The sequence below is a fragment of the Culex pipiens genome, chromosome 2 (assembly GCF_016801865.2).
Source record: "Culex pipiens pallens isolate TS chromosome 2, TS_CPP_V2, whole genome shotgun sequence".
Classification (NCBI taxonomy): domain Eukaryota; kingdom Metazoa; phylum Arthropoda; class Insecta; order Diptera; family Culicidae; genus Culex; species Culex pipiens.
Genome location: NC_068938.1, coordinates 161,987,664 through 162,012,423, shown reverse-complemented (window position 1 = coordinate 162,012,423; position 24,760 = coordinate 161,987,664). Strand labels below are relative to the sequence as shown.

The window sequence follows — 24,760 nt, the reverse complement described above, 5'->3', positions numbered from 1 at the left end:
CTGAGTACAATAACACTTTTTACGACCACAAAAGGTTTAAAAGAGATTTTAAATCATTTTAAAAAAAATGGTTTACAAATTAGTTTACAACTTTTCTTAACAGAAAGTTTCTTGCTTGACAGCTTGTTCTATGGGGTCACAATTAATCACAGTTGATATTTTATTCTTGATATTTTGCAATTATTTTTATTTAGAGAGTGATCAGCAATTGTTCTCTAGCTTGGCTTTATATGTACTAAAATTAACATTGACTCAGTTTTGCTTTGTTTGAGAAAAAATATAAATAGTTTTAGTTTCATTATAATAAAAAAAAATCTAGGCATTATACAGAATCTTAACAATTACCTTATGTTGCAAATTTCAATATTGTAAACGGGAAGAGCTCAAAATTGTGAACATTAAGAGCAAATTTTCAAACGGGGATAAAATTCAGAGGAAAATCTTTATAAACTACGCATTAGAGTGTAACAAAAACGACTTTTTGGCGGGCATTCAAGGGTTTGTTCCGGTGGGCATACTAAGCCCAAATCCAAAATATGAGCTTGATTGGACGTAACAGGAGCTGGCGCTCCGCCCTTCAATTTTAAATGGAATTTAACCCGTAAAAAAGATTTTTTCAAAAATGTCACTTTTTGAGGCATTTTGGCCACTGAAGCGTTTATTTTCAACATGATTGGCGTGTAGGCCAGATCCTTGCGCATCTTTTGGTATATATAACATTGAAATTTGGAGCACCCTGGAGCTCGGTACAGGTCTTCAAAGTTTGGCATTTTTTTTTTTCGAAAAATGCTGGGGCCGATTTTTCGAAAAAAATGCCAAACTTTGAAGACCTGTACCGAGCTCCAGGGTGCTCCAAATTTCAATGTTATATAAACCAAAAGATGCGCAAGGATCTGGCCTACACGCCAATGATGTTGAAAATAAACGCTTCAGTGGCCAAAATGCCTCAAAAAGTGACATTTTTGAAAACATCTTTTTTACGGGTTAAATCCCATTTAAAATTGAAGGGCCAGCTCCTGTTACGTCCAATCAAGCTCATATTTTGGATTTGGGCATAGTATGCCCACCGGAACAAACCCTTGAATGCCCGTCAAAAAGTCATTTTTGTTACATCCTACTACGCATCTACAGAATTTCGATTTTTTTGTTGACAATTTTTATTTGGATGAAACTTTGTCCATGCATTCCATGCATGCTTTAAAAGAAGCCATTATGCATAGTTAGTTTTTCCTTCCAAGTCTTTATTAAATTTTGAGGGCTGCTCATACTAAATGGGCTTGTGAATATTCGAAAATCTGTATCTTGAGAAGAGATTTAGGTATCTTCGGCTAAGTGTTAGGCTAATCACATTTGGACTTTTCAGAAAAAATAAGTGAACGGAAAAATTATTTTATTTCTGGAGCAACATTCGAAAGGGACGGTACTACCTTTCATTACACGCGTTTAAATGGGACGAAATGCCGTAAGAGCAATGTCGTACCGCCTCTTTCAAAAGTTGCTCCAGATTTTTTGTTCACTTTTAATTTAGCACTATAAGTTAAATACATCCGCAGCATCCGATTGCTTGCCTTGAGAATAATATATAATACCTTTCAACAAACACTATTATTTTGGGTCGCATCATCATCTTCTATGATGAATCCTGACCAAACACCCTATCATACTAACAAATTTTCAGGTTCCTGGCGCTTGTGGGGTGTAAGCACATGGCAAACCAGCTGCCCTAGTAGCAACCTGCGCTAACTAACATTTCCGTCCCTTAAAATCGAGATCTACGAACTGACATGGCGGGCGCCGTTGGTGGCCAATGACTGTTACCTATTCGCAACTGATCTAGTTTTAGATCTATGAGACGCGGGTTCGATTCCCGCCTTATCCACTGAGCTTCTATCGGATGGTGAAGTAAAACGTCGGTCCCGGTTTCTCCTGTCTCGTCAGAGGCGCTGGAGCAGAAATCCCACGTTAGAGGAAGGCCATGCCCCGGGGGGCGTAGTGCCAATAGTTTCGTTTCTAGTTTTAGCAATCATGGTGTTTTATCATTTCAGCGCATTCATACATGCTGTTGATAAGGGAAACACCACTAGATCGTCAAAGCCTATAATCAGTAGTGCTGAAAGGATATTACGGTTCTGTTCAGCAACGGAGGGGCATCCATGGCAGTATAAGTTAAATTTCCAAAAGTCGTTCTTTTCAATTTTTGATATTGTTTGTTATGTTTTAATTATCCTCAAATTTAATTTCCCTCAAAGAGCACTCAGCTTGCAGAATCTAAACTTAGAAATATGTACCCTCCCTGTAAAGGCTTATGCATTGATCTCAGTTGAAAGGTTTTCCAAATCTCTGAATTGCAAATGTTACATCCTGGAGCAGAACTGTTAAATTCTAATAAACACTAATTGAATTAAATTGAATTATCCTCAAATGTATCGTCCAAAAGGGTAATTTTTTACTCTCATGATGGTTCAAAATCCGGTATGATTTCTTGGATATGATTTTTAGAAAAAATGTGTTTTAAATTAATTTTTGCCTTCCTCACCTTACTGAGGAGAGGCTATAAAATCACTCGAAAAATGAACATCTTAATTTTACCTCCTAGACCACCCTTCACGTATACATATCGATTCAGCATCAAGTTCTGAGCAAATGTATGTGTGGGTGTGTGTAGGTATGTGAACAAAAACATATGACTCGATTATCTCCGGACTTGCTGAACGGATTTGGACCGTTTTGGTCTGATTCGATCCGTCTTAAGTTCTCATAAATCTCTTTTCAAAAGCAAGTTTAGATTTGAAGATTTAAAAAGGGTAGTTTTTGTAAGAAAATCCGTCTTGTTATACATTTTTAGAAAGGTATTGAAAAGAGGATTTGCTCATCAGATTAAATTTAAAAAAAAATACATTTAAAATGCTTAATGCAGCCATGCAATGATTTTTATAAAGTTGTATCCTTTCCACAATGGTCAATTCAAATAGATACAAAAAAAAACTGTTAATTTGATACAGAAAAAAACAACAACAAAAACAACTAAGAAATTATTAGTGACAAAAAGAACTACATAAAAAATTGGCAGATGAATGAGACAAACAAAATCAACACAAATATGTATTACCGAATGACAGAAATCAACTTTATGAAAAAACTCAACACATGTTTCTAACCCTAAGCTGGAATATTTTTAGAATACTCAAGATCACCCAATTTCCCATCTGTCGTGACGCCTTTCCACTCTCCTCCTCAGAAGTAAACGTTTTCATTTTGACGACTCTTCCTTCATCGACCCACTCTCTGCTGCTATACCGCATTGCTAGCATACTCTACATATCCTGCGTGGTGGTGCAACCAAGTGCAAGTGCAACCGTATTTTCCTCCTCCTCCCCCTCGCACGACGAAAGTGATTAGCATCAATCTTGGGCGAATCACTTGATCTTGAGTAGTAACTTTGCATGGGGGCGCCCCCCCAGCCCAGTCAGCAGCTGTGTCTTTCTTTCTTTGCGCGATGCCAATAGACCGGCTACTCTACGGCGGGCCGATTTGTGTCGGTTTTGTTTGGTTGAGAAAATCTGGGATAAAACGAAAATAGAAACGGAACAAAACAAACGAAAAAACAAATGTGGCTTAGTTGATTCTCAACATAAAAGTTTAATAAAGCAATAACAATCTATACAGAGAAATTTGCTAAACAGTAAAACGAACGAAAAATAATGCTCTGAGCTCTGAGACAAAGTTATTTGTAAATGAATGCAAAGTAGTGAATACACATCATGAAATGCTTTCAGAAAGTTGCAACTGTTGGCTGGATTTTGTGGCTTCTGTTTCTCTGTGCCCGTTGAATGATTGTTGTTGTGGTGGTCGTCTTCGTCGTCGTCGTCGCTTGGGATGAATTGTTTTTGCATGTGATTACGCGTGGACGGGATGACAGGATGTCGAATGTCGACGATGTGCCTCACAGTCCGGACTTGGGTCCTGCTCCACCCATAAAGTGCTTGTTGTACGCTCCGTTCAGCTGCTCGAGCAGGATGAACGTAAGCACGGTATGCGGACCAAGGCGGGCGTAGTACGCCGTAAAGCCCTTCCACAGCGCGAAAACGCCCTCGTGTCGCACGACCTTGAGTATCACGTCGAAGGTGTTCTTGTACGGTGGCACCTCGCCCGGGGCAACTTTCATGTTCTGAATTCTGAAAGGGGACAACAATTAATGCGGTTGTTCAAAACTTCTCAAGCAATCCAGCTCCGTACCTCGTCTTGGCAATGTCCACCGGCAGCGAGGCCGCCGTCGTGATGAGTCCCGAGAACATACTGGCGGTAAAGTGCAGACCAATGCCCTCCTTGAAGTAGCCACTGTTGACGAGGTAGCTCTTGGCTTGCGAGTAGGACGCCAGCTGGGCGGCGTTGACCACCATCGCACGGCCCATGGTCGGAATACAACCGCGCCAAAGCGCAACCACACCTGCGGAAAAGGCGCAATTATAAATTATCGATTCAAATGTACATTCCGCACAAAATACGAACCCTCCTCCCGGGCGATGCGGAAGAACGCGTTGAAGAAGTTGGTGTAGTTGCGGCGCTCGGCCACCGGTAACCGGCCGTCGGCCGTCATTCGGATGAGAATCAGCTCGCACGGATTGCCCACGAACGAGCCGACCGCGCCGGCCGTCATGCCCATGCCCATCGACTCGAGCAGGTTCGGGGCTTTGTTCATTTTGCTGTGGGAAGATAAATTTGTTAAAAGGGTTTGTAATTTTCTATGCGAATTGGGTATTAGCGATTAGAGTGAGCTGAATTTATTGATTGATATATTATGATACAGTCAAGACTTCGAGGAGGTTTGATTTGAACCTTCTTTGTACAGACTTAAATTTTAAAACTTTGCTATCGAAACGCCTGATGTGCCTCGAAACATATTTTATTTTTTGGTCTCTCATTGGGAGCGAGTACCTGGAGTTGATTCAGGGTGGCTACTCAAGTCGGGAAATAGGAAAAGTCGGGAAAAAAGGGAATTTGCCAAAATACGCGAACAATCCGAAAAAACCGAGAGTTAATTTTTTTTTGTTAAAAAAATCAGGAAGAGTCGGGAGTTATGGTTATTTTTTAGCGCGAATTTTTAATTTTTTTTTATTTGCCTGGAGCACATATTCTTAAACTTAAAAAGAAAAACAAACAAAACATCATTCGCCTGAAAATCCCAAGTATTTTTGTCTAATTTTGATATTTAATTTATATACCCAAAAAACCAAAGAAAAACTGTATCATATTAATTCTCAAATATGATGAATTTTTTGAAGCATAATAATAAGATAATTATGAGAGATAATTAGGGACCTTCCATAAACCACGTGGACACTTTTTTTGGAAATCTCAACACCCCCCCCCCCCTCCCTAAAGTGTCCACGTGGTTTATGGATGGTCCCTTAGAGAGCCTTTATTTAGAGACGAAATATTACTCTCTGGGCTCCAATCGAGCTGTCAAAACAGGGTACCAATTGAGCGACAAGACCTTGCAAATATACGGTTCGAATCTATTTAAAATATTGTTAATTGAAAACAAGTTGCTAAGCATTACACAAATTGTGTTTTTTTGCTTACAATAATAAAATTTTTAAACAACAGTTTCAAAATAAGTAATGCTTATAATCTCGTTTTTTGAGCCAATCAAGTTAATCAACATTTTTTTAAGATTCTTTCAAAAAATATTTTGTGGGGTTTCTATCAGTGGTGACATCAGTTTCCACTCTTAATCGAGCATAAACCACGTGGCCTTCAAATTTGAAATTTTCAATTGCAACGAATCATCTCTGCGGTAGATTTTACGCAGTGGGGCTGATCGCTATAACTTTGGTGATGTTTCAACGCAATGGCGCACTTTTAACAAATGACAAGAGGAGTGCTAGGCGTAATCTAACCTAAGACACTCTCTAGGATTTATTCGAAAGGTTGGCTGCGCTAGGGGTTGATTAGATTAGAATAGAATAGGGTCCTAAAGCCCTATGTTAATTTTCAAGTACAATGGTAAAAAACACTGATGCAAAAACAAAAAAATGACAAGACAACATTTCACAATAGATCAACTATGGTCTCCTTGGAACGAGCAGTCAAAAAAACTGCGAAGTTAATTTTTTAAATATTAAATCATATTAAACCATTTGCGGTCGTAAGCTTAATCGTTGTTAACAAAAATATCAGCTTTATTTTAAGACACAATTCAATTCAGTTTATTTATTTGTTTGGTTTTCTGTAAGAACCATACAAACTTTTGGAGGATTCTTTTACAGTGTGTTATAATTTTATCTCAGTGGAAACAATAAATTAAATTGATGTTTAAGCATTTTAATGTCTTTTTTTCTATTTCTCCATATTTTTTTGTTTATAATATTTTAGACACTTGTTCTTCTGAAAATTGCAGAAGTTGTGATGTAAAATTGATTTGAAAGAAAAATAAATATTTCTATACTGTTTAAAAAAAAAATTAAAAGCTCAAATCTGATTGATTTTAGAAAATAAATTTTGGATATATTTACTCGAAAATGTAATACCTAATAATCAAACTACATTGATAACGAAAATAACCTAGTCATTAGTTTATGTTGACTGAAATTTAATAACAAAAGCAAAAATTGTTACAAAAAAAGAAATAAAAAATGCAATCGACTTTTGATTAAAAGTTCTAAATTAAAACACATTTTACAGACATTTATTTTACATTTTTTACTTAACGTTACTTTAAAGTGTTGTTCTGGGATCACAAATTGGAAAAAGACTCAAAAACTTTTTTTTTTAATTTGCTTGTGAGTAAAACGCAGCATAAAAATTCATCTCATTTCAGAAGTTTACAAAACTATCTAGAGTATTCCCCGGTTTTCAAGAAGATTGTTTTACTGAATGAAATCAAAATTTTCAACGGCAATGGATTTCTTTTTCTGCACCATTGCAGCTCGCCGCACGATTGACGCGCGTGGATCACACCTAGACACGAAAAAGTAAAAAAACAGCAACGCGCGTCGGCGTTTCGCGTCGTTGTTGTTCTGTCTTTAATTTCCGTTAGCGTCAACCACCCCCTACGTCACGTCGCAAGAGCCGGGGTTGTTGGGTCGATTGGTGCTCAATTGAGTATGTAATTTGGTACTAAATTGATTTGGTTTTTGGGATTGTTGACTACTAGTAAAATTGAACAGCTTACCTCTTGTAGCTATCGTTGAGCGAGGTGTAAACACCCAACCGCGTCGTCGTGTACGTCGCCTGACGCATGATCGCCGCCGACAGCCCCTTGTACAGGCTCAGCGCTCCCTCGCGCTTGATAATTTTGCCGATTGCGTCGAATGTGTTGTTGTACTCCTTGGCCGCGCCTCCCATGCCGGAAATTTGCATGCGCGTCTTGACCAGATCCAGCGGCTGCACCACGCATGTTGCTCCGATTCTGAAACGAGGGAGGGAAAGTTTGGTCATGAACGTGATGATGATCATATGGTCGTCGCGCGCGCGTCACGGACTGTAAATTTTGATTACGCAATGTGCGCAAAGTGGAGGCAGGAACGTTATGTAAAAGGTGTTTTCGTTTTTTTTTTTTTCTAATAGACAATTACGTATCTTGCTAAGGTCAAACCGTTTTAAGTTTTGTGAAGTTGTTCTTTCCAATCAATATCGTATGATTTGGTCCTCCTTGTTGCTATGCGTCGGTTTCTTCTGCCGCTCGTAATAAAGCAAATATTTTCTAAGATTGAACCGCGCCAGATGTTGACAAGACCAATTGTGATCTACATGTATCGGAGTTGATTCAATTAGCGTCACGAAGAGTACCTAGCACCTAGTATGCTTTACTTATTCTCAATAACCCAAGGCAAATTGTGAATCTTAATTTTTATTTTATTTTTTCTCAAGAAGTTGAATCGAATACTAAACTTATTCAACATGTACCGGCTAATATAAATCACACCATTATGCTTATTTTAGAACGGTATCAACCGGACTTATCAGCTGAACGTTTGCCAATTTTTTGTTTACAGTCGAAGCGAAGGTAAACGAATCTAGGTAAAAATGTTTATCAGCGAACACAAAGAATCTTGCGAAGACTAGAAGAGCGAGAGGCCATCGGAGAGTCGGCCCAAACTGATAACGGCACGGTAGAGTTTGCCGGCGCGAGCCCCGCAAATTTGACTTTGAACCCATCGGTACGGACTGTTTATGGGGCTAATTTGGCTACCGCCATAATTTAGATTCGTTTTGGAGATTTTGAACTTCCTCAATGAGCAATATTGAAGATTGTCCTTGACATTGGCCAGTTTTATTAAATGCTCGCGTTTGTATATTAATTTAGTCTGTCCCTTATTCATACAGCAAGTGGCCAACGCAACCAATACACTAATAGGCCCGAGTGATGACATTGAACGACGTAGAACCTGCCCCTTTACCTAGTTTCTAACTTTGCCCCTCTCTTTCTCGTGCATACCATTTCTCAGCCATCAATCTTGTTTCGTGTCATGTGCGTAAATATCTTCAACACCGACCTTTAAAAATAGCCCCCCAAATTATTAGGTAACTGTACACTCCCTCCTCCTCCCCTTTGTAAACTAGCTGGAATCTCGCTGAACCCAAACTCACCCGGAAAGACCTCCAAACATGTACTGGATGTAGACGGGCTTCTTTTTCTCGCTCATTGTATCAAATTTTAATTGCTACCTCGTTAAGATCGAATTAATCCGGCTATTGGCCACGGAATCACTTTCGAGGCTCGTTTAAATGCGAATCACGGAACAAACCGCGTCGGAAAGTAACTTCGGGTGGCTGGAACGGAAACAGTTGAAATCACTGATGGGGTGGCGGGACGAGCGATCGTACCGATCGGAGTCTGAATGGAAACTGAGAACGTTCTTCGTAGAAAAGTGCTGAGCCGATAGATTAGGTGGATGATGATGAACCGCGGGCCGCGAGAGTATGACGAATCAGCAGCGAAGAACCAGCGAAACTGCGAAAACGAACGGAGATTGGCCGAGCAACGGAAAGCAAAACACGCGATTGACGTTTCTCGCCAAACAGCTGTCAGCTGTGGGGTGGGAGCGCCAGGGTTGAAGTCAGGGTTTTAGAACAGGTGAACGGGTTCCTTGTGTACTAATGCGGTGATTAAATTTGACTGCACGCAGAAAAATAAGGCATATTTGAATCAACAATAAAACGTTTTGTTGATTTGAAAATCAAGATTTTTGTTGAATCAACGCTAAACGTCAAAGCAACTTTTTCAAAACAACAAAAAAAATTGTGGAATTGAGAAAATCAAGGGTTGTTTCAACGCAAAATCGGCGTTGATTATATTCAACAAAATTTTTGTTGAATCAAACCTCGTACAGGCTGATTCTACAAAATATTTTTCTGCGTGTGGGTACCATATACTGGGGCAAATCGGGACATATGGGGCGAATTGGGACAGCAGTTTTAACCACGTAGGAGCATAATATTTTGATTTTTCTGGTTGGTTTCGGTTAGAACAGACTCAGACCAACAAAATGTGTACATCCATTTTCAAATTTAAAACCATTAAATGCTCTAAACACTACTGTCCCTAATCAGACTGTAGTCCCGATTCGCCCCAGATGACGATAGTAAATTTAGTGAAAACTGTTGGACCGATGCGGGTCTAATCACTATGACGATCAGACAAAACCCGCCTCGGCCGTACATTTCTCACGGGGAAAATTAATATCTAAAAACAAATCTACAGTGGCAGCGAAGCAAGCCAGAGAGGGTGAAGAAAAGCTCAAAGATATCGCTTTCTCTTCTTTTTTCTGCTGTTCGTAAAGCTGTTTCTTGACCCCTTTTCAATGGAGTTGCGTACTGGTCCATAGAGCTTTATGACGTTTCGCGTACGCACACTATAGCGTACCATTTGATTTTGCTGGCTGGTCAAAATATAAACTCACTTTTTTTTCGTGCACGTAAACGCAATACATACGCACGTAGATAACTCTATTGCTGGATTTTATGGCATTATTTTACGGTCTTACGGATCTTTTTCGATTCTCTTTCCCCTACTTGCAAATTTTATTTTCAGTTCGAAAAATATGTATTTTCATTTTTTATATTGCAGATTGCAACGATTTTTAGACACCTCAAACTACAGCAGAAAAAAAAACTGTCTAAGATACACACCCGAAAGCTTTGCTTCAAAATCGATTATAGCTTTTATCCTGGACACTCACCACAGAAGGCAAGCGGGGTGGAGAGGGGGTGTGCATTCTGATGTGTGCATATTTGAGGTGTGAATATTTTCTGGCTGTGCGTCCAATTAGGTGCAAAATTGGCAATAAGTATTAGATTATTCCTCGGTTTGGCCCTATTCCACAGTCATGCTACCACGTGCTCCGTTTGTTTGTCAAAAAAGCTTCAGTTGGACGGTGAGACGAAGTTTGTTATTTTTTAAGCCCAAATCGAACACCCGCCTGTTTTAACGGTCGTTGAGTCTATTGTCGTTTCCAATGACCTAGCCCTGTATGGAACTGGCCGTAGAATATTCATTACACCAGAAGCTCCTTCAACGCAGAAAAAAAAATCAAAACGCCATCCAACAACTGCTTTGCGCATTCCTAATTCATGTTTCTAAATTTGTATAATTTGATAAAAATTCCAAAAATAATTGTTTTTGAATATATTCTAAGGTGCAATACGCAGCTCCAAAGGAAAGGGTCAAGAAACAGCTTTACGAATAGCAGAACAAAGGAGAGGGATCAATTTCTAGGGGCTTTTCTTTCCCCTATATGGGTTGCTTTCGCTGCCGCTGCTGCACATTTGAAATTTTCCTTGATCGGTTTCATACCAAGTACATATACCAGAGAGTATATACTGCTTAAATAGTTAACAATCAATTTTATAAGTTTTTTTTTCAAGAAAAATTTAATTTTTCAGAGGAGGGGGACAATTTTTTAAATAAAATTTGCAGTGGCCTCAAACAATTTTTAAGACCTCTTACTTTAAAAACGTAATCATACACTCAAAAATAAAGTTACCGGTTGAAAGGGTTTAAAGTATCCTTTAAAACGGTAACCGAGCTCTACCCTTTGCAAAAGGGTACAGGTTACCCTTTTCAAAGGGTGAAAACCACCCTTTGAAATCACTTCGCCGGCTTTACCCTTTCAAAAGGGTACTTTCTTTACTGCAAGCGATGGCGGCGCTGCCCTGCGTTTAAAAATCGGAACTAGTTTTTGTTTTGAACTTGTCAGATCTTGTTCGTGTCATCGCGTGTCAACTTTTTCAGTTTAAACTGTTCCGGACTTAATTCGCCAGAACCAGAACCAAACTCATCAACGACGAACAAAACGCTGACAGCATCACGTCGGTGTTTATTGAGCTGACTGCTTCCATCCCGCTGGACCGGCTGTTTCCGACGGTTTTTTCGTCCATCATCTTCGACCCGGACGAACAACTCTCGAAATGCACAACCAACGAGTTTAAGCAGTCCTCTATCCGGCAGAGCAGCCTACCCTGGATTAGAATGTTCCCGGCGCTGCGAAACACCTCCAGCTGCAATCCCGCCATCTGCTTTGCCGCATTCGTCAGCAGATTGGCACCATCCACAACGGCAGTTCTAAACAAAAGCAACAGTTGTTACCGTTACGGCATCAGCAATCCATTTTGCTAACCATCGCTTACGGTTGCAAATAGGAGTAGGGTTTATTGCTATAAATTAACGATTTAACTTGTTAGTAGGGCTTTTTAGAATTAGGGATGTTTGTGTTGTTTTGTTTAAAATGATTTGTTATCCGTTAAAATTAAAAGATTAATTCACAAACATATTACAACAGAGCACAGTTTAGGGATAAAGATCAAATAAAGCACACCTTACTCGCGAACCGAAGGGAACCATATTTGTAAAAACACTATAACAGCACACACGTTGGGGGGGTATACATCGTGACCCAAAAAGGGAGATTGTCTATTGGATTAAGGGCATGCATGGGAGAAGGAAAAAGGGAATAAAAGAGGGTTTGCGGCGAGAGCGAGCCAACAATTGGTCTTGGGTTCACTGATTAGGCCTTTTCCACACCAACCACTGAGCGAACCAGATCGTCATCCCGTCATCAAGTGATCGAGTGTTACAAGTCTATACCGCGTTGTAAGAAGTGGAAAAGAAGCTTCCACTGGTGAAGGCAATTGTATCAGGTATAATTTGCAAAGAACTGTAAACCCCAAGTGTGACCCCCAAATTCCTGGCCAGCTCGCTAACCTCTCCCTTCTACGTGCACGGTTGGTCCCTCAGGGCCCGTAATTACCAATTTGAGTCCACGATAGCACGTTCGTTGGACCACTAGCCCACGCGGTCAAGCACCTTGCCCAGAAGGGCAGACCGGACTCTAGAAGCCGCGCGAACAGCGCCGCCGTCGGATAGCCTCGTCCCGCCGCTGGCAGGACGACCGACGCATTCCAAGCTGTTGGTGGATCGCTTGCCTAGGGAAACCGCATGTACCTCGGCGACAAAAGCGATCACCCACGAGGTCCAGGTAGCAGCTCGACGACCGGCGATTGGCGACAGCACGTACGCCGCCGGTGACACCCAACAACGCCAGTTTCGGCCCCAGCGTAGCCGAAAGACCGCCACGAGTTCCAGCAAGCGGCCTCGAGAAGGCCAAGTTCAGCCGACGACGAAGCGCACGTGGCATCGTGCCCCGTGCACCACAACTCCAGCACCAGGCCGTCCAGATCGCAGAATCGACAGGCCGAGAACGGCCGACTTCGCACCGCACGTGGCCTCCCACCGGCCAACCGCAGACGCCGCCATCTTCAAGAAGCCGCCAGCATGCCCCCCGCAACACACACACACACGCCCACAGTGAGTAAAATAAAAACCGTCTAAAAGTGATTATTACAGGGTTTGTCCTTTTGATTATCCGAGCCGCCTTGCAAATTAGAGCTCCTTGCTTTGAAAACCACGCCAGTCGCGCAAAAGAGGCCCCGAGCCCACCCCTGTCCGGTCGTGGCTCTAAGACCAACCGGCAGGGGCGTCTTAAGGGCCTCCTGGCCCAGAGGGTACGTTGTCCCGTTGTAATACAGTTAAGTCTAAAAGGCGGAGCTTTAATAAAACGGTCTTTATTGTAACAGGTTTGAGGTAGGAATGAAAATTATTTCAGACGACACCTTGCCGGTGTCCTACGATGGTTGCTACGCAGTTGTTAGCGGTTGCCACCAAGCTGCTCGCGGCTGCCACCTAACACCCCCGCTCAATCGCGGAGTCCGAGCTTGGTCTGGATCGCTTCGAACTGTCCACGTGCTCGTCGGTACTTGGACCGCCTTCTTGAAGGGCTGCCGGTCCACGTTGTAGACCTCGCCCCGCTTGATTCTTCTTACTCCGCTTCAAAACTTCAATCGTCGACGCCAGGTTCTTCACGACTGCCTCAGTGTTCCGTGCGCAGACAATCAAGACATCCTCGGTGGAATCTGTAATGCGTCCACCAACAGTACTTCTGCCAAACTGTGTACAGCTCTGCAACGACGTGTTGTGGCTCTGATGGACCAGCGATGAGCTCCACGACAGTCTCGCCATCTGGAACAGCAGCAACAGGCTCCTCCTCAACCGGTTCAACCACAGCAGGTTTCTCGTCTCGGATCATCCGCACCACAGGCCGGTTAGGTGCCCCCGCTGTTTTCGGTTGATCTTGTCGGCGCTCGTCAAACACCATGTCGCGTTTCCCGTCCGACTTCCTTATCACGGTTCTCGTCTGCTTCGCTGCAAGACTCACCCCGCACGCGCATCGCCTTGGCCAGTTCTTGATCTTGGGAAAGCTCTCCACCATCTCGTCCCTCCAGAGGTTTCTCATGTTCGCCTCCTCAAGGTGGCCAAACCGACGATGCCACAGCTCGTAATCGTCGTTCTTGGATGCCATCGCAGTAGCACGTGTGCCACCAGCTCCATCGTTCCGATAAACATCCAGCGCGTACAATTGGCCAGATCGCCGACCGCGGCACACCACGCGTCCACCTTTTTCGATGGAAACGACGCCTCCGGCGATCTTCACCTCCATGCCGATGTCCTCGAGCCGCCGCACCGAGAACAGATTGCCCTGCAACTCCGGCACGTACAGCACATCGTTGACTACTGCATTTAGCCACTTCCCGTCCCGCAGTATCTTCACCCGCACAGTACCGGCCGACTCTGCAACCAGAGATTGGCCAGATTTGGCCACAGCAATCCGCACGTTCTGATCCAACGGCCGCAGCTCCGCAAAGAGCGACTTGTCTCGCACCATGTGAGCCGTTGCTCCGGAATCCAGGTACCACTCGATTCGTCCGTTCATCGCAGCAGGCGACGTCGAAAAAACACCAGCGTTGTCCGTAGCAACACCAAACGCGATCTCGTTTTCGGTCGTCACGTTGGCTCCGCTTCTCGGGTTTCGCGCAAACCTGCCGGACTTGAATTCTGGCTCCCTTTCGTCCGATCGTCCATCGGGGCAGTCTGCTCGCTTGTGACCGGGCCGGCCGCAGCCGAAACACCTGATTTCCCGTCTCTTTCCCACGAACACAGACTCACCCAATTCTCCATCTTCTGGATCCTGCGGGGCAGCTTGCGCGTTCCGCTTGACCTGCTCGTCCAGGACCCTTTTCTTGACATACTCGAGCGTCAAGTCCTTTGGCTCGATTGTCTCAACCGCCGTGATCAGCGCGTCGAACGATCTCGGCAGGGCCAACAGCAGCTGGCAAACGATATCCTCCTTCTCCAGCTTGACCCCGGCCGCCTTCAACTCGCGTAGCAGCTTCTCAAATTGGAGCAGGAAAGCCGGAACATCGCCGCCCTCCACCAGCCGTAACTCCTGGAACTGCTTCTTCAAGAAGAGCTTTCCAGCGATTCCGACGCGCTCGAACACGTCACGCAGCTAGATTTTCTCCTCAGCCATCTTCGGAATTTCTTGAGAAAACTTCTTCAGTGCAAAACGTGACCTGGGCTCATAACCTAAAAGGCGGAGCTTTAATAAAACGGTCTTTATTGTAACAGGTTTGAGGTAGGAATGAAAATTATTTCAGACGACACCTTGCCGGTGTCCTACGATGGTTGCTACGCAGTTGTTAGCGGTTGCCACCAAGCTGCTCGCGGCTGCCACCTAACAAAGTCTTCGTCAAAGGATGCTACCTAAGGCGGACTAACTCCGGTAGAACGACCTAGAAGGATCAGCCAGCGCTGGACATGGTACCGGGAAAGGACAAATGAAGCAAGTTCTTCAATATCAATATTTTTTAAAACTTCAATTTACTGTTTATTTTCTTTCCCGCAAAAAAGCGCGCACACACGATAACCCGGAGCAGACAAGCGAACCTGTCCCAAGTACAGCTCGGAGCAGAACCACAAAGCGGCACGGAAATCATTCTGGATTACATGGACGTTTCGTTACCGGATAGCTGTCGTTGCTCAGAAACCTATTCCTGCCGATGAACGTCTAACGTGGCTCGTGATAAATAGTTTTGTAAAAAAAATCGAAATAAATTCTAATGGGGTACATGCCACGGCGGAATTTCTCAGAGATGGCGCTGTACGAGTAGTGGTAAGAATTTTAAATTTATATGGGGAAAATCAGTTTTTTTTCAAAAATCTCCGAAACCATGCAAGGTAGACGGATAAAATTTCTCCTGGTAGTAGATAAAAAAATAACCTATCACTACGTCTATTTTAGAGACAAAACTTCTGCTTAACATCAGTATTAATAATTTCGAGAAAAATTAGAATCCTGCGCTCCAATTAATCGCCGCAGAAAGATAACGTCGCAATGCAATGCGTATACGTTGTCTATGGTAACCAAAGGTTGTTGATATTTTTTCACGGACACAAACACACAAACACTAGTATTTGTTTACGTTTTGCACTGCGGCTGTCATGCGCTAATTTTTTCTCATCCTTCGAGATAAACGCCAAAATCTATTACTTCTTGATAGGCGCAATATAATAGAATAACCAAGAGATGGCGCTACTGTATCAAACAATTTTTATGACCCATAGATGTCGCTAGTGAGCGCGCCGCTCCAAGACCAGTATCCTTTTAAAGGGTATTGAGCCAGTACCCTTTTGAAGGGTTTCGCCCTCGTACCCTTTCAAAAGGGTGACGTCGGGTAAAGTTGAAAAAAGGATAGAAAGTACCCTTTTAAGGGTTATTCTGATTTTGAGTGTAGTGTAATAAGTAAGCACTCTTGCTAGGATTGTAATAAAGTTAGCATGATGGATTAAGTTTAAAAAAAGTATAATGTTGAGTAATTCTCGCTGAAAGTGGACCACTATTTACACAAGGTGCTCAAAAATCAAAAGCAATGTACTTTTCCAATAGCCCCCACCAAGTTATGAACGAAACCATGTTTGGTTGGTTAAATTTGTTTTCACCTCGGCGCCACGAAGCTTAAATATTTTTTTTAATTGGTAATTTTTTGACTTAGGCGCACCTACAAAATTGCTCATAACTTTGCAAAAGTTCAACGAACCCTTGATGTTTAGGGGTGTTTTGGAAAGGAAATGAGCAGAGCTTTCGAATGCACTTGTCAGAAAAATACCGTTCCATACATTTTTTAGCCACAAAACACCAATGTATTTTTAAAAGTCATTTTTGAAGGCCGGCGCCCCGCTTTATCGAAAAACTGACAAATCCATTCGAAAGCTGAGACGATTTCACATAAAGGACCAATAAATCTAAGGTGTATGTTCCTCCTATCTTTTTTAATCTAATTTTGATTCTGCGAGCGCAGCGCTCCGTTCGCATTTTGGGCACCCAAAATGTTGCAATTTGCTTTGTTTTGTCAAAAAATATATGTGCTCACTTTTTAAATGATCATTTATTGTCCAAGGATCAAAATGCACTTTCGATAATTGACCAATATTTATGTTTTTGGGTTCTTCCAGCCAATTTAATGCCGAAAAACTGTTTTTTTACTTTTTTTTTTTTTGTAAAATGCTCACTTACAATTGGGTGGACTTTTTTTCAGTAGAACTAATGAATTTAGCATGTAGGAAATTTCACCACGAACATTTTTCTCTAAAAGAAAACGTAATTTCGATACTCCAGTGCCAAGATATATAAGTTTTAGTGAGAAAAAAAAGTGCCAATTTTACAAATTTCTCCGACAACTAGCACGGCCTATTATTTACATGCGGCATATGTTTTGAAGGCCAGAGTATGGTTTCTTATAGTTATTTTGGTCGCTGAGTTCGGATCTGGAATCAAATTTCAGATTAACAGTGAACAGTGATATTTTAGCCACGCTCAAATATTATTTGCGTGTATTCCCCATAGCCACTTAGGGATCGGCAGCCAAAGCCGCTAACCACCGCGCCACGAGGCCTCTCAAAACAATCAGAAGTTGAAAAAAAAACAATCTCCATAAAAAAATCCGTGAGTAAAACATCAATTAAAGATGAGCGAAAGATGAAATATGACCGAAATCACTAGCGATTAAAATTACGGCATATTACCGCAAATAACTTTTGGGCGTGGCTCCAAATCTAAATGTTAATCTGAAATTTGATTCCAGATACGAACTCAGCGACCAAAATAACTATAAGAAACCATACTCTGGCCTTCAAAACATATGCCGCATGTAAATAATAGGCCGTGCTAGTTGTCGGAGAAATTTGTAAAATTGTCACTTTTTTTTTCTCACTAAAACTTATATATCTTGGCACTGGAGTATCGAAATTACGTTTTCTTTTAGAGAAAAATGTTCGTGGTGAAATTTCCTACATGCTAAATTCATTAGTTCTACTGAAAAAAAGTCCACCCAATTGTAAGTGAGCATTTTACAAAAAAAAAAAAAAGTAAAAAAACAGTTTTTCGGCATTAAATTGGCTGGAAGAACCCAAAAACATAAATATTGGTCAATTATCGAAAATGCATTTTGATCCTTGGACAATAAATGATCATTTAAAAAGTGAGCACATATATTTTTTGACAAAACAAAGCAAATTGCAACATTTTGGGTGCCCAAAATGCGAACGGAGCGCTGCGCTCGCAGAATCAAAATTAGATTAAAAAAGATAGGAGGAACATACACCTTAGATTTATTGGTCCTTTATGTGAAATCGTCTCAGCTTTCGAATGGATTTGTCAGTTTTTCGATAAAGCGGGGCGCCGGCCTTCAAAAATGACTTTTAAAAATACATTGGTGTTTTGTGGCTAAAAAATGTATGGAACGGTATTTTTCTGACAAGTGCATTCGAAAGCTCTGCTCATTTCCTTTCCAAAACACCCCTAAACATCAAGGGTTCGTTGAACTTTTGCAAAGTTATGAGCAATTTTGTAGGTGCGCCTAAGTCAAAAAATTACCAATTAAAAAAAATATTTAAGCTTCGTGGCGCCGAGGTGAGGACAAATTTAACCAACCAAACATGGTTTCGTTCATAACTTGGTGGGGGCTATTGGAAAAGTACATTGCTTTTGATTTTTGAGCACCTTGTGTAAATAGTGGTCCACTTTCAGCGAGAATTACTCTGTTATACTCTTATCTTTGAGAATATTTTACGTTATACCTTAAAAAAATTAAAAGGGCTTTAATAAGTCTCAAAAACATTGTACCGTTGACTCTTTGTTTGTCACGGTTGCAAACTTGGATATCCCTTTGAAGTGTCTGTTTGGATACGTCAAATTCGCATCGACCAGTCACCCTATTTAGGGTCCCTAATCTAATCTACATACCTTGACTCTAACCTAGTTCCGGCGTTATGGTTGGATTCTGGTAGAGATCTAACAGAGCAGGAAATTCTAACAGCATTTTGACAGAAATGTTAAAACCGTTCAAGCAGGATTCTGGCAGAATCACCCTTGCTAGCATTTTTCATGACTGGGTACTCGGGTTCAATTTTAGTACACTGCCTGCGAGGTGTCCCTTTTTCTGCGCCTCGACTGTCCACCCCACTCGCGCTGTCAACCGCCTTCGCACGTGCGTGCGCGAGTTTGTTTACAATCAATCGCGGAATCACATGTGTTTGCTTATATCGCGTTCTTGAACTCGACTACAAAAGTTTGCCCGGAACAATGGAAGCCCAAACAATGGATAACAAAGGCACAATAGAAGTGACCAGCGCGTTGGTGCCAGAAAGTGGAAGTTCGCTGGAAGTAAAGGAAGATCTTGAGCCAGGCAAGGGACAAGAAACTGAGGAAAGTCTCCCGGAGCCTTCAGTCGAGAACCAGGATCGTGCAGCAACAACGGAGGAAACAGCGCCAGTGATAGAGCAACCAGTAGTAGACAAAGAGAAGGCTATGGAGGCTTCGGCGCCAGAAATCGAAATGGCTACGCCATGTGGCGATGTTCCGACTGCGTCGGAAGAAGTGGCAGCCATGGACATTGCTGCAGCGTCTCAAAGCTCAATAACTGATCAGGTGATTGTCAAGCAGGAGGCTCCAGACATGGACATGGACATGGCAGAGGTATGATGTAGAAATTCTTCATCTCTTGGGTTGTTTTATAAGAATTCTGATTATTCTAGGACTTTACACGACGGGAGTCAGATTTCCCAACAGTACCTCAAATAAAGCAGGAACAAACTGTATCAATCCAGGAAGAAGTAGCTAACGAACAAGCAGCTGAGAATCGAGCTGTTTTGCAGATAGCCAATAGCTCGTTATCTCTTCTGTCCCAGTATATCAGTTCCGACTCGGAAGGCAACATCACAGATTCCGAGGAAGAGTTGCCACGAAAAGTCCCTAACCAGGCACGTCGAGAATCATCCTCAGACTTGTCCGATGATAGCGTTGAAGTTATCCCGAACACATCCAGCTATCGGAACCAAGAGAAAGTTGTCGTCGTCAGCGATACCGAAACTGCCCCTAACGGAAGCGATAACGAGTAAGACCTCTTTAATATATTTCAAACAGCATCTTTTTAACTTATTTATAAACTTTCAGGATTGATTCAGGTGATGAAGACACACCTTCGTCTGCTCCGATTCGTGTTCGTGGAGAAATACTTCCCCACGAGTTGCCCCCAATCGAAGAGCTACAAATCTCCGTACGCGAGGAAGAATGCAAACCTGTGGGTCATGTCCAATCGATCGTAGCACAGATAGTCATCGTGCAGTCCTACGCCGGAGTCGAGCTGCTAAATCTCGATACCGTGCTGTTCCTCGAGAAGGGGAAACGCCCGCTGGGCAAGATATTCGACGTGATCGGCCAGGTGGCGGCTCCAATGTACTGCGTGCTGTTCAACTCCCGCCAAGAAGTGATCAGCAAGGGAATAACCGTCGGAACTCCAGTGTACTGCGCGCCCCAAACCGAACACACCCAGTTCATCATCTTGTCCGACCTGATGAAACACAAGGGTTCCGATGCCAGCTGGCAGGACGACATTGAAACGCCGGAATTTGCCCAGGAGTTCTCGGACGATGAGGAGGAGCGCCGTGCGAGGCGTCGTCGCGGAAGCAGCTGCTCTTCGTCCGGTAGACAAACGCCCGAAGGTGACGGTGGTCGACGGCCATTCCCGTACAGACGAGGCCGGGGCCGAGGCAACTATCGTGGTGGTCAACGGAACGGACACAGCTGGCATCACAGTATCGCTCACCAGGAGCAGCCCCAGCGGGTGATCAATCCGTTTGCACTGGCAGCGGGCATGCCACCGCCACCACCTCCACCGTCAAACTAAATTTTAATCCGTTAAAAACTACTATTTGTTTTATGCTTTTGAATTAGGAACTCAACTTTGAAGTGAAAAGTTGTGATATCGTTTGAATTGATTGTGAATTAGGATTTCAAATGGAATGTATTTGAATAAATACTATATTCTTTTATCGCAAAATGAGATATTTTTTTTAGTCAACGAGAATTATTGGGAAATAATCTAGATTGCACGATAATGATTTTGTATAGTATCACTTTTCAATGATTAACATTTGCTGTCATATTAGCTTTTTTGCGATTAATTGCTACGTCATAGGCGTGCAGTGCCAATTTGCAGAATTTTGGTGACTTTTGAATCTTTCTCAGACTATTGAAGACAAAAAGTGCGCGCGCTGTCGAGTTATTCTAGGGCTTTAGCCCAACACAGGCATATTTTGGGTAGAAAGGTGAGGCGAGAGAAACAATATAAGGAAATGCTCGATAAAACCCGTTAAAAACGTAAATAAATCAGTCAGATTTTTTGATAATCATCTTATTCCAGGTCTTGACTAAGACTTAGATAGAACAAGTTTCTAAAAAATCCTGCTTTGTACTATAAAAAAATGATTATAAAATTATTGATTTTCCGTACGTTCAAGACGAACCCGTTTGGGCAAGAGGAACACTGCCGTTCTACGCATAATTGTCCCATGTTCAAAAAAGTGCAACTGAGAAAAACGCGATTGAAATTTTTCGATCGATTTCTGTGCTGCTACGCATAATTGTCCCGTGGGTTCCTATTCGCCCTATGTGTCCCTAATCGCCCCAATTAGCAGTTTATCACCCTTATTTGTGATCCTCTTGCTATACAACAGGTAAACAAGGCATAATGCTTAGTAAAACTAATGATTCCGTGTAAGAAAATACTTGGTGGGACAATTATGCGTAGAAGTTCAACGATGGGACAAACAGACTTGGTGTTGTTTTTGATGAGTTTCCGAACAAAGTACCAGATTTTATTTGTTTTTCTTAAAGTACACATCAGACTAAACTTAAAAATGGAATAAAGTCAAAATCGTCAAAAACTGACATGGGACAATTATGCGTAGAACGGCAGAACAATGCATGAAACAAAATGTCAATTTGCTAACAATTGAACTGTTATCACTTAGACACATCAGATTAGAATGTATTTAAACCGTTTCTTTAATTGTTAGATAAAAGAATAATATTTTACTTATTTTTTTATCGTATTTACAAAAAAATTACTTAGATGATAATAATAATGTCTTTATTTATAAAATAAGAAAAAAAAACGGAATCGACGTAACACCTTGTAATGTGGCCGTCTCAAACCTTGCGGTTTCGTCAACGGGTGTATCGTTCTTTTTGCAACAAGACTCCGCCTCCCGGGTCTCCTAAGTGTGAAGGTATGGCACGGGGAGAGGGCACCGAATATATATTAACACTTAGATTTTTTTGCGTCCGCTTCGGGATTCGAACCGGCGAAATATGATGTTGCAGCAATTTGTATTTTTTCCATACTCAAAATCCATATGGAACACTTGCCCTGAACTGAACTGAACAAGATTTTTTTAAAGATCTTAACAAAAATAACCAAATGATAAAACATGCTTTATAACAGATGCAAGTCATTGGTAGGGACACTACTGATCTAGGAAAAATGCCTTTTTGATGAAATGAACTTAAAACGAACTCTAAGTCATATTTTGGGCTCTCCAAATGTTATAAGAAAACAAAGGATTAAAAAAAACACCATTCATTCTTGTGTCCCGTGGCGTTTACGTCGTTTACGCTGTTAAGTAGTAGTAGAATTAACTAATTGCATTGCTCGTAACAATTCCTCATTGTGGAAATTGTAAGAATAACGATCGTACGAGCAATTGTTCCTCTTGCCCTATAGAGTTATCTAAGCTTGAGCTCACGCACACTAGCACCCCATTTGTTTTGCTGGCGGGTACAAAATTTAACCTCAATCTTTTTCGTGTACGTACACGCAATACCTGCGCGCGTAGATAACTCTATATGGTCGTCTTTGGTGGGTCTATGTCAATTATATAAACATATCTTAGTTAAGTAGAGTACTTCTAAAGTTATGCTAAAAACGAATTTGACTAATGTCTGGAAGATTGTAAAAAGTGTGGTTTCGTAAGAAAACCCGTCTTGTTATATGTACGGGGCAAAAGTGCGCACGGAGCAAAGGTGCGTACCAGCCTTTTCAATACTTTGTTTCAACCTAAAAAGCTCATCTTTGGGGTTTCGACTTGTCAATTTTATGTATTTACAGAAATAAAGGGAAAAAAATAAGTTTATGGAAGTAATTGGGAAAAGTCACTTTTGGGCCATTTTGATCTAATATTTGAAGTTTACAAAATAAGGTTTACAAAACTTCAGGTTCACGAAATCTTTGAAACCATTTAACTAGTGTTTAGCCTAGCCAATTACCTTGCTAACCCTTAAAGAATTTTTGAAATTCCTCTTCTTCTTATTTTTTACCATCATTTTTCCTAAAAATAAATTTGCGGGCAGAGGTGCGCACTAAAATTTCCATACATTTTTGAATGAAAAAAAATTCAAGGGCATTGGATAACTTTTATTTCTAATAGTATTGATTCAAAATCACTAAAAAATAGTATTTCTGCCGAAATAGGACCAAAAAATATAGCTTATGCGAAAATAGGAAGGGTTTTAACCATAAAAATGAAGCTTTAGTTATATAAGTACTACTTAGTTTAAATAAGTAACTATACCATAAAATAGTCTTTTACTACGTTTTGAAGGCCATGGACAAAGGAACCATTTGGGTATATACAACGAATCAAAAATATTGTATAGTTACCGGCGACAGAACGATTGCCATTAGGTGCGCACCTTTGCCCCACACTACTCTATGTTTGAAAAAGTATGACGATGAGCCCAGAAGGTTGAAGATCCGATAATCCTATCCAAAGTTATGAGCACTTAAGCGATATTGCAGAACTTTTCAGAAGCCGGATCTCAAAAATTTTGATAGTTATTCGGATCTTTCATGCGATCATCCTTGGATGCGTAGTCAAAAGTCCTTTCAAATGAAAATTTTGACACTTAGCTTAAACCCACGTGGACACTTTTTTTTTGAAATCTTAAGACCCCTCAAGACCCCTATGATGCCATGTCTCCAATGTTTAATTGAAGTGGGAAAACCGATTCCCTATTTGGTATGGAATTGCTCGCGGATGATTTAGGTTACAAAACATAGCATATATGCTATAGCATTAGCCTTAGCCCGTAGTTGCTACACGGAGAAAAAACCGTTCCGAAATTCGTGAACAATGCACCACGAGATCGGGAACAGTGTGATTCTCCACGGTGCGAAAAATTACCATGAACACTTTCCATGAACTAATTGCAAATCGTGAACGTTTGTTCTAAGCTTTATTCTAAGCTTTCCAACTACTCTTGTGGCAAAAAAAATGAACTAATGTTTTGTTTTATCGATGACCTTTGAGCTTTTAAGCATTATACCATGGTTACAGCGCCGTCTGAAGGTCGTTTGAACATAAAATTGAAAGATTTTGCCCTGACACCTGGTGGCCGGTGATGAAACGAAAAAGAAGTAGTGTATACTCCGTTATTGACCAGGAACTCCAAAAAATGCTCCATGGACCACAGATGAAAAGTAGGAACCCATCATCACCACTTCGCAACTCTCAAAGGCATGAATCAACGACCAGTGGTAAGATCACGGGGAAGTGGATGGGAATGTTCGATACCTGTGTGGTAGAAACCGCTAAATCGGCTGCGGCCTTGGCAAAGTCGACGCCAACATTTCAAAAAGCATCATGTACACACCATCCTTTTTGAGAAAAACGCATTTAAATGTTGAGCATCCATTTTCAATTCCCATTTTAATATAAAAGCAAAATAAGATGTCCTAATGATAACAAACGATGAAAAACGTTGCTTTCATTGATACTTGATCATCCAAATTCAATAAAACATTATTTCCGTAATTTTATTTGAGAAAAACAAACATAACTTCTTTTGAAATCACCAACGTCTATATCACCCTGCTGTCATTAAGGGGGGCGCTTTGTTATGATTCGTTTTTCTTCGCCGAATGTACATGGCGCTTTTTTCATGTTGCTTTTTTTCGTCACGAGGTTCATGTAGTCTTTTATTTGACAGGTTGACAGGGCTATATAAACAAGAACTGCAGATGGCAG

The 24,760-nt window shown here is 41.5% G+C and overlaps 2 protein-coding genes across 2 annotated transcripts; one reads left to right on the top strand and one right to left on the bottom strand.

The window, feature by feature from the left end:
• Nucleotides 1–3,607: 3,607 nt before the first annotated feature.
• LOC128093035 (mitochondrial 2-oxoglutarate/malate carrier protein-like) lies at nt 3,608–8,928 on the bottom strand. The gene is made up of 5 exons (XM_052708455.1): nt 8,593–8,928; nt 7,175–7,411; nt 4,510–4,703; nt 4,237–4,447; nt 3,608–4,175 (listed from the first exon to the last, which is right to left on the bottom strand). The coding sequence occupies exons 1-5, from the start codon at nt 8,646–8,648 to the stop codon at nt 3,944–3,946; spliced, it is 930 nt and encodes a 309-aa protein (XP_052564415.1). The 5' UTR covers nt 8,649–8,928; the 3' UTR covers nt 3,608–3,943.
• Nucleotides 8,929–18,992: 10,064 nt separating this feature from the next.
• On the top strand, nt 18,993–20,736 carry LOC128092694 (H/ACA ribonucleoprotein complex non-core subunit NAF1-like). Its single transcript, XM_052707040.1, has 3 exons — nt 18,993–19,370; nt 19,430–19,788; nt 19,848–20,736. The coding sequence occupies exons 1-3, from the start codon at nt 18,993–18,995 to the stop codon at nt 20,578–20,580; spliced, it is 1,470 nt and encodes a 489-aa protein (XP_052563000.1). The 3' UTR covers nt 20,581–20,736.
• Nucleotides 20,737–24,760: the final 4,024 nt, after the last annotated feature.

Bases quoted from the DNA above. Each gene is read 5' to 3' on its own strand.
- LOC128092694 (XM_052707040.1), top strand. From the start codon at position 18,993: ATGGATAACAAAGGCACAATAGAAGTGACCAGCGCGTTGGTGCCAGAA. The intron at 19,371-19,429 runs GTATGATGTAGA...TGATTATTCTAG, and splicing joins TGGACATGGACATGGCAGAG to GACTTTACACGACGGGAGTC. The intron at 19,789-19,847 runs GTAAGACCTCTT...ATAAACTTTCAG, and splicing joins CCTAACGGAAGCGATAACGA to GATTGATTCAGGTGATGAAG.
- LOC128093035 (XM_052708455.1), bottom strand. From the start codon at position 8,648: ATGAGCGAGAAAAAGAAGCCCGTCTACATCCAGTACATGTTTGGAGGT. The intron at 4,448-4,509 runs GTTCGTATTTTG...CCTTTTCCGCAG, and splicing joins CCGCATCGCCCGGGAGGAGG to GTGTGGTTGCGCTTTGGCGC. The intron at 4,176-4,236 runs GTACGGAGCTGG...GTCCCCTTTCAG, and splicing joins GTGGACATTGCCAAGACGAG to AATTCAGAACATGAAAGTTG.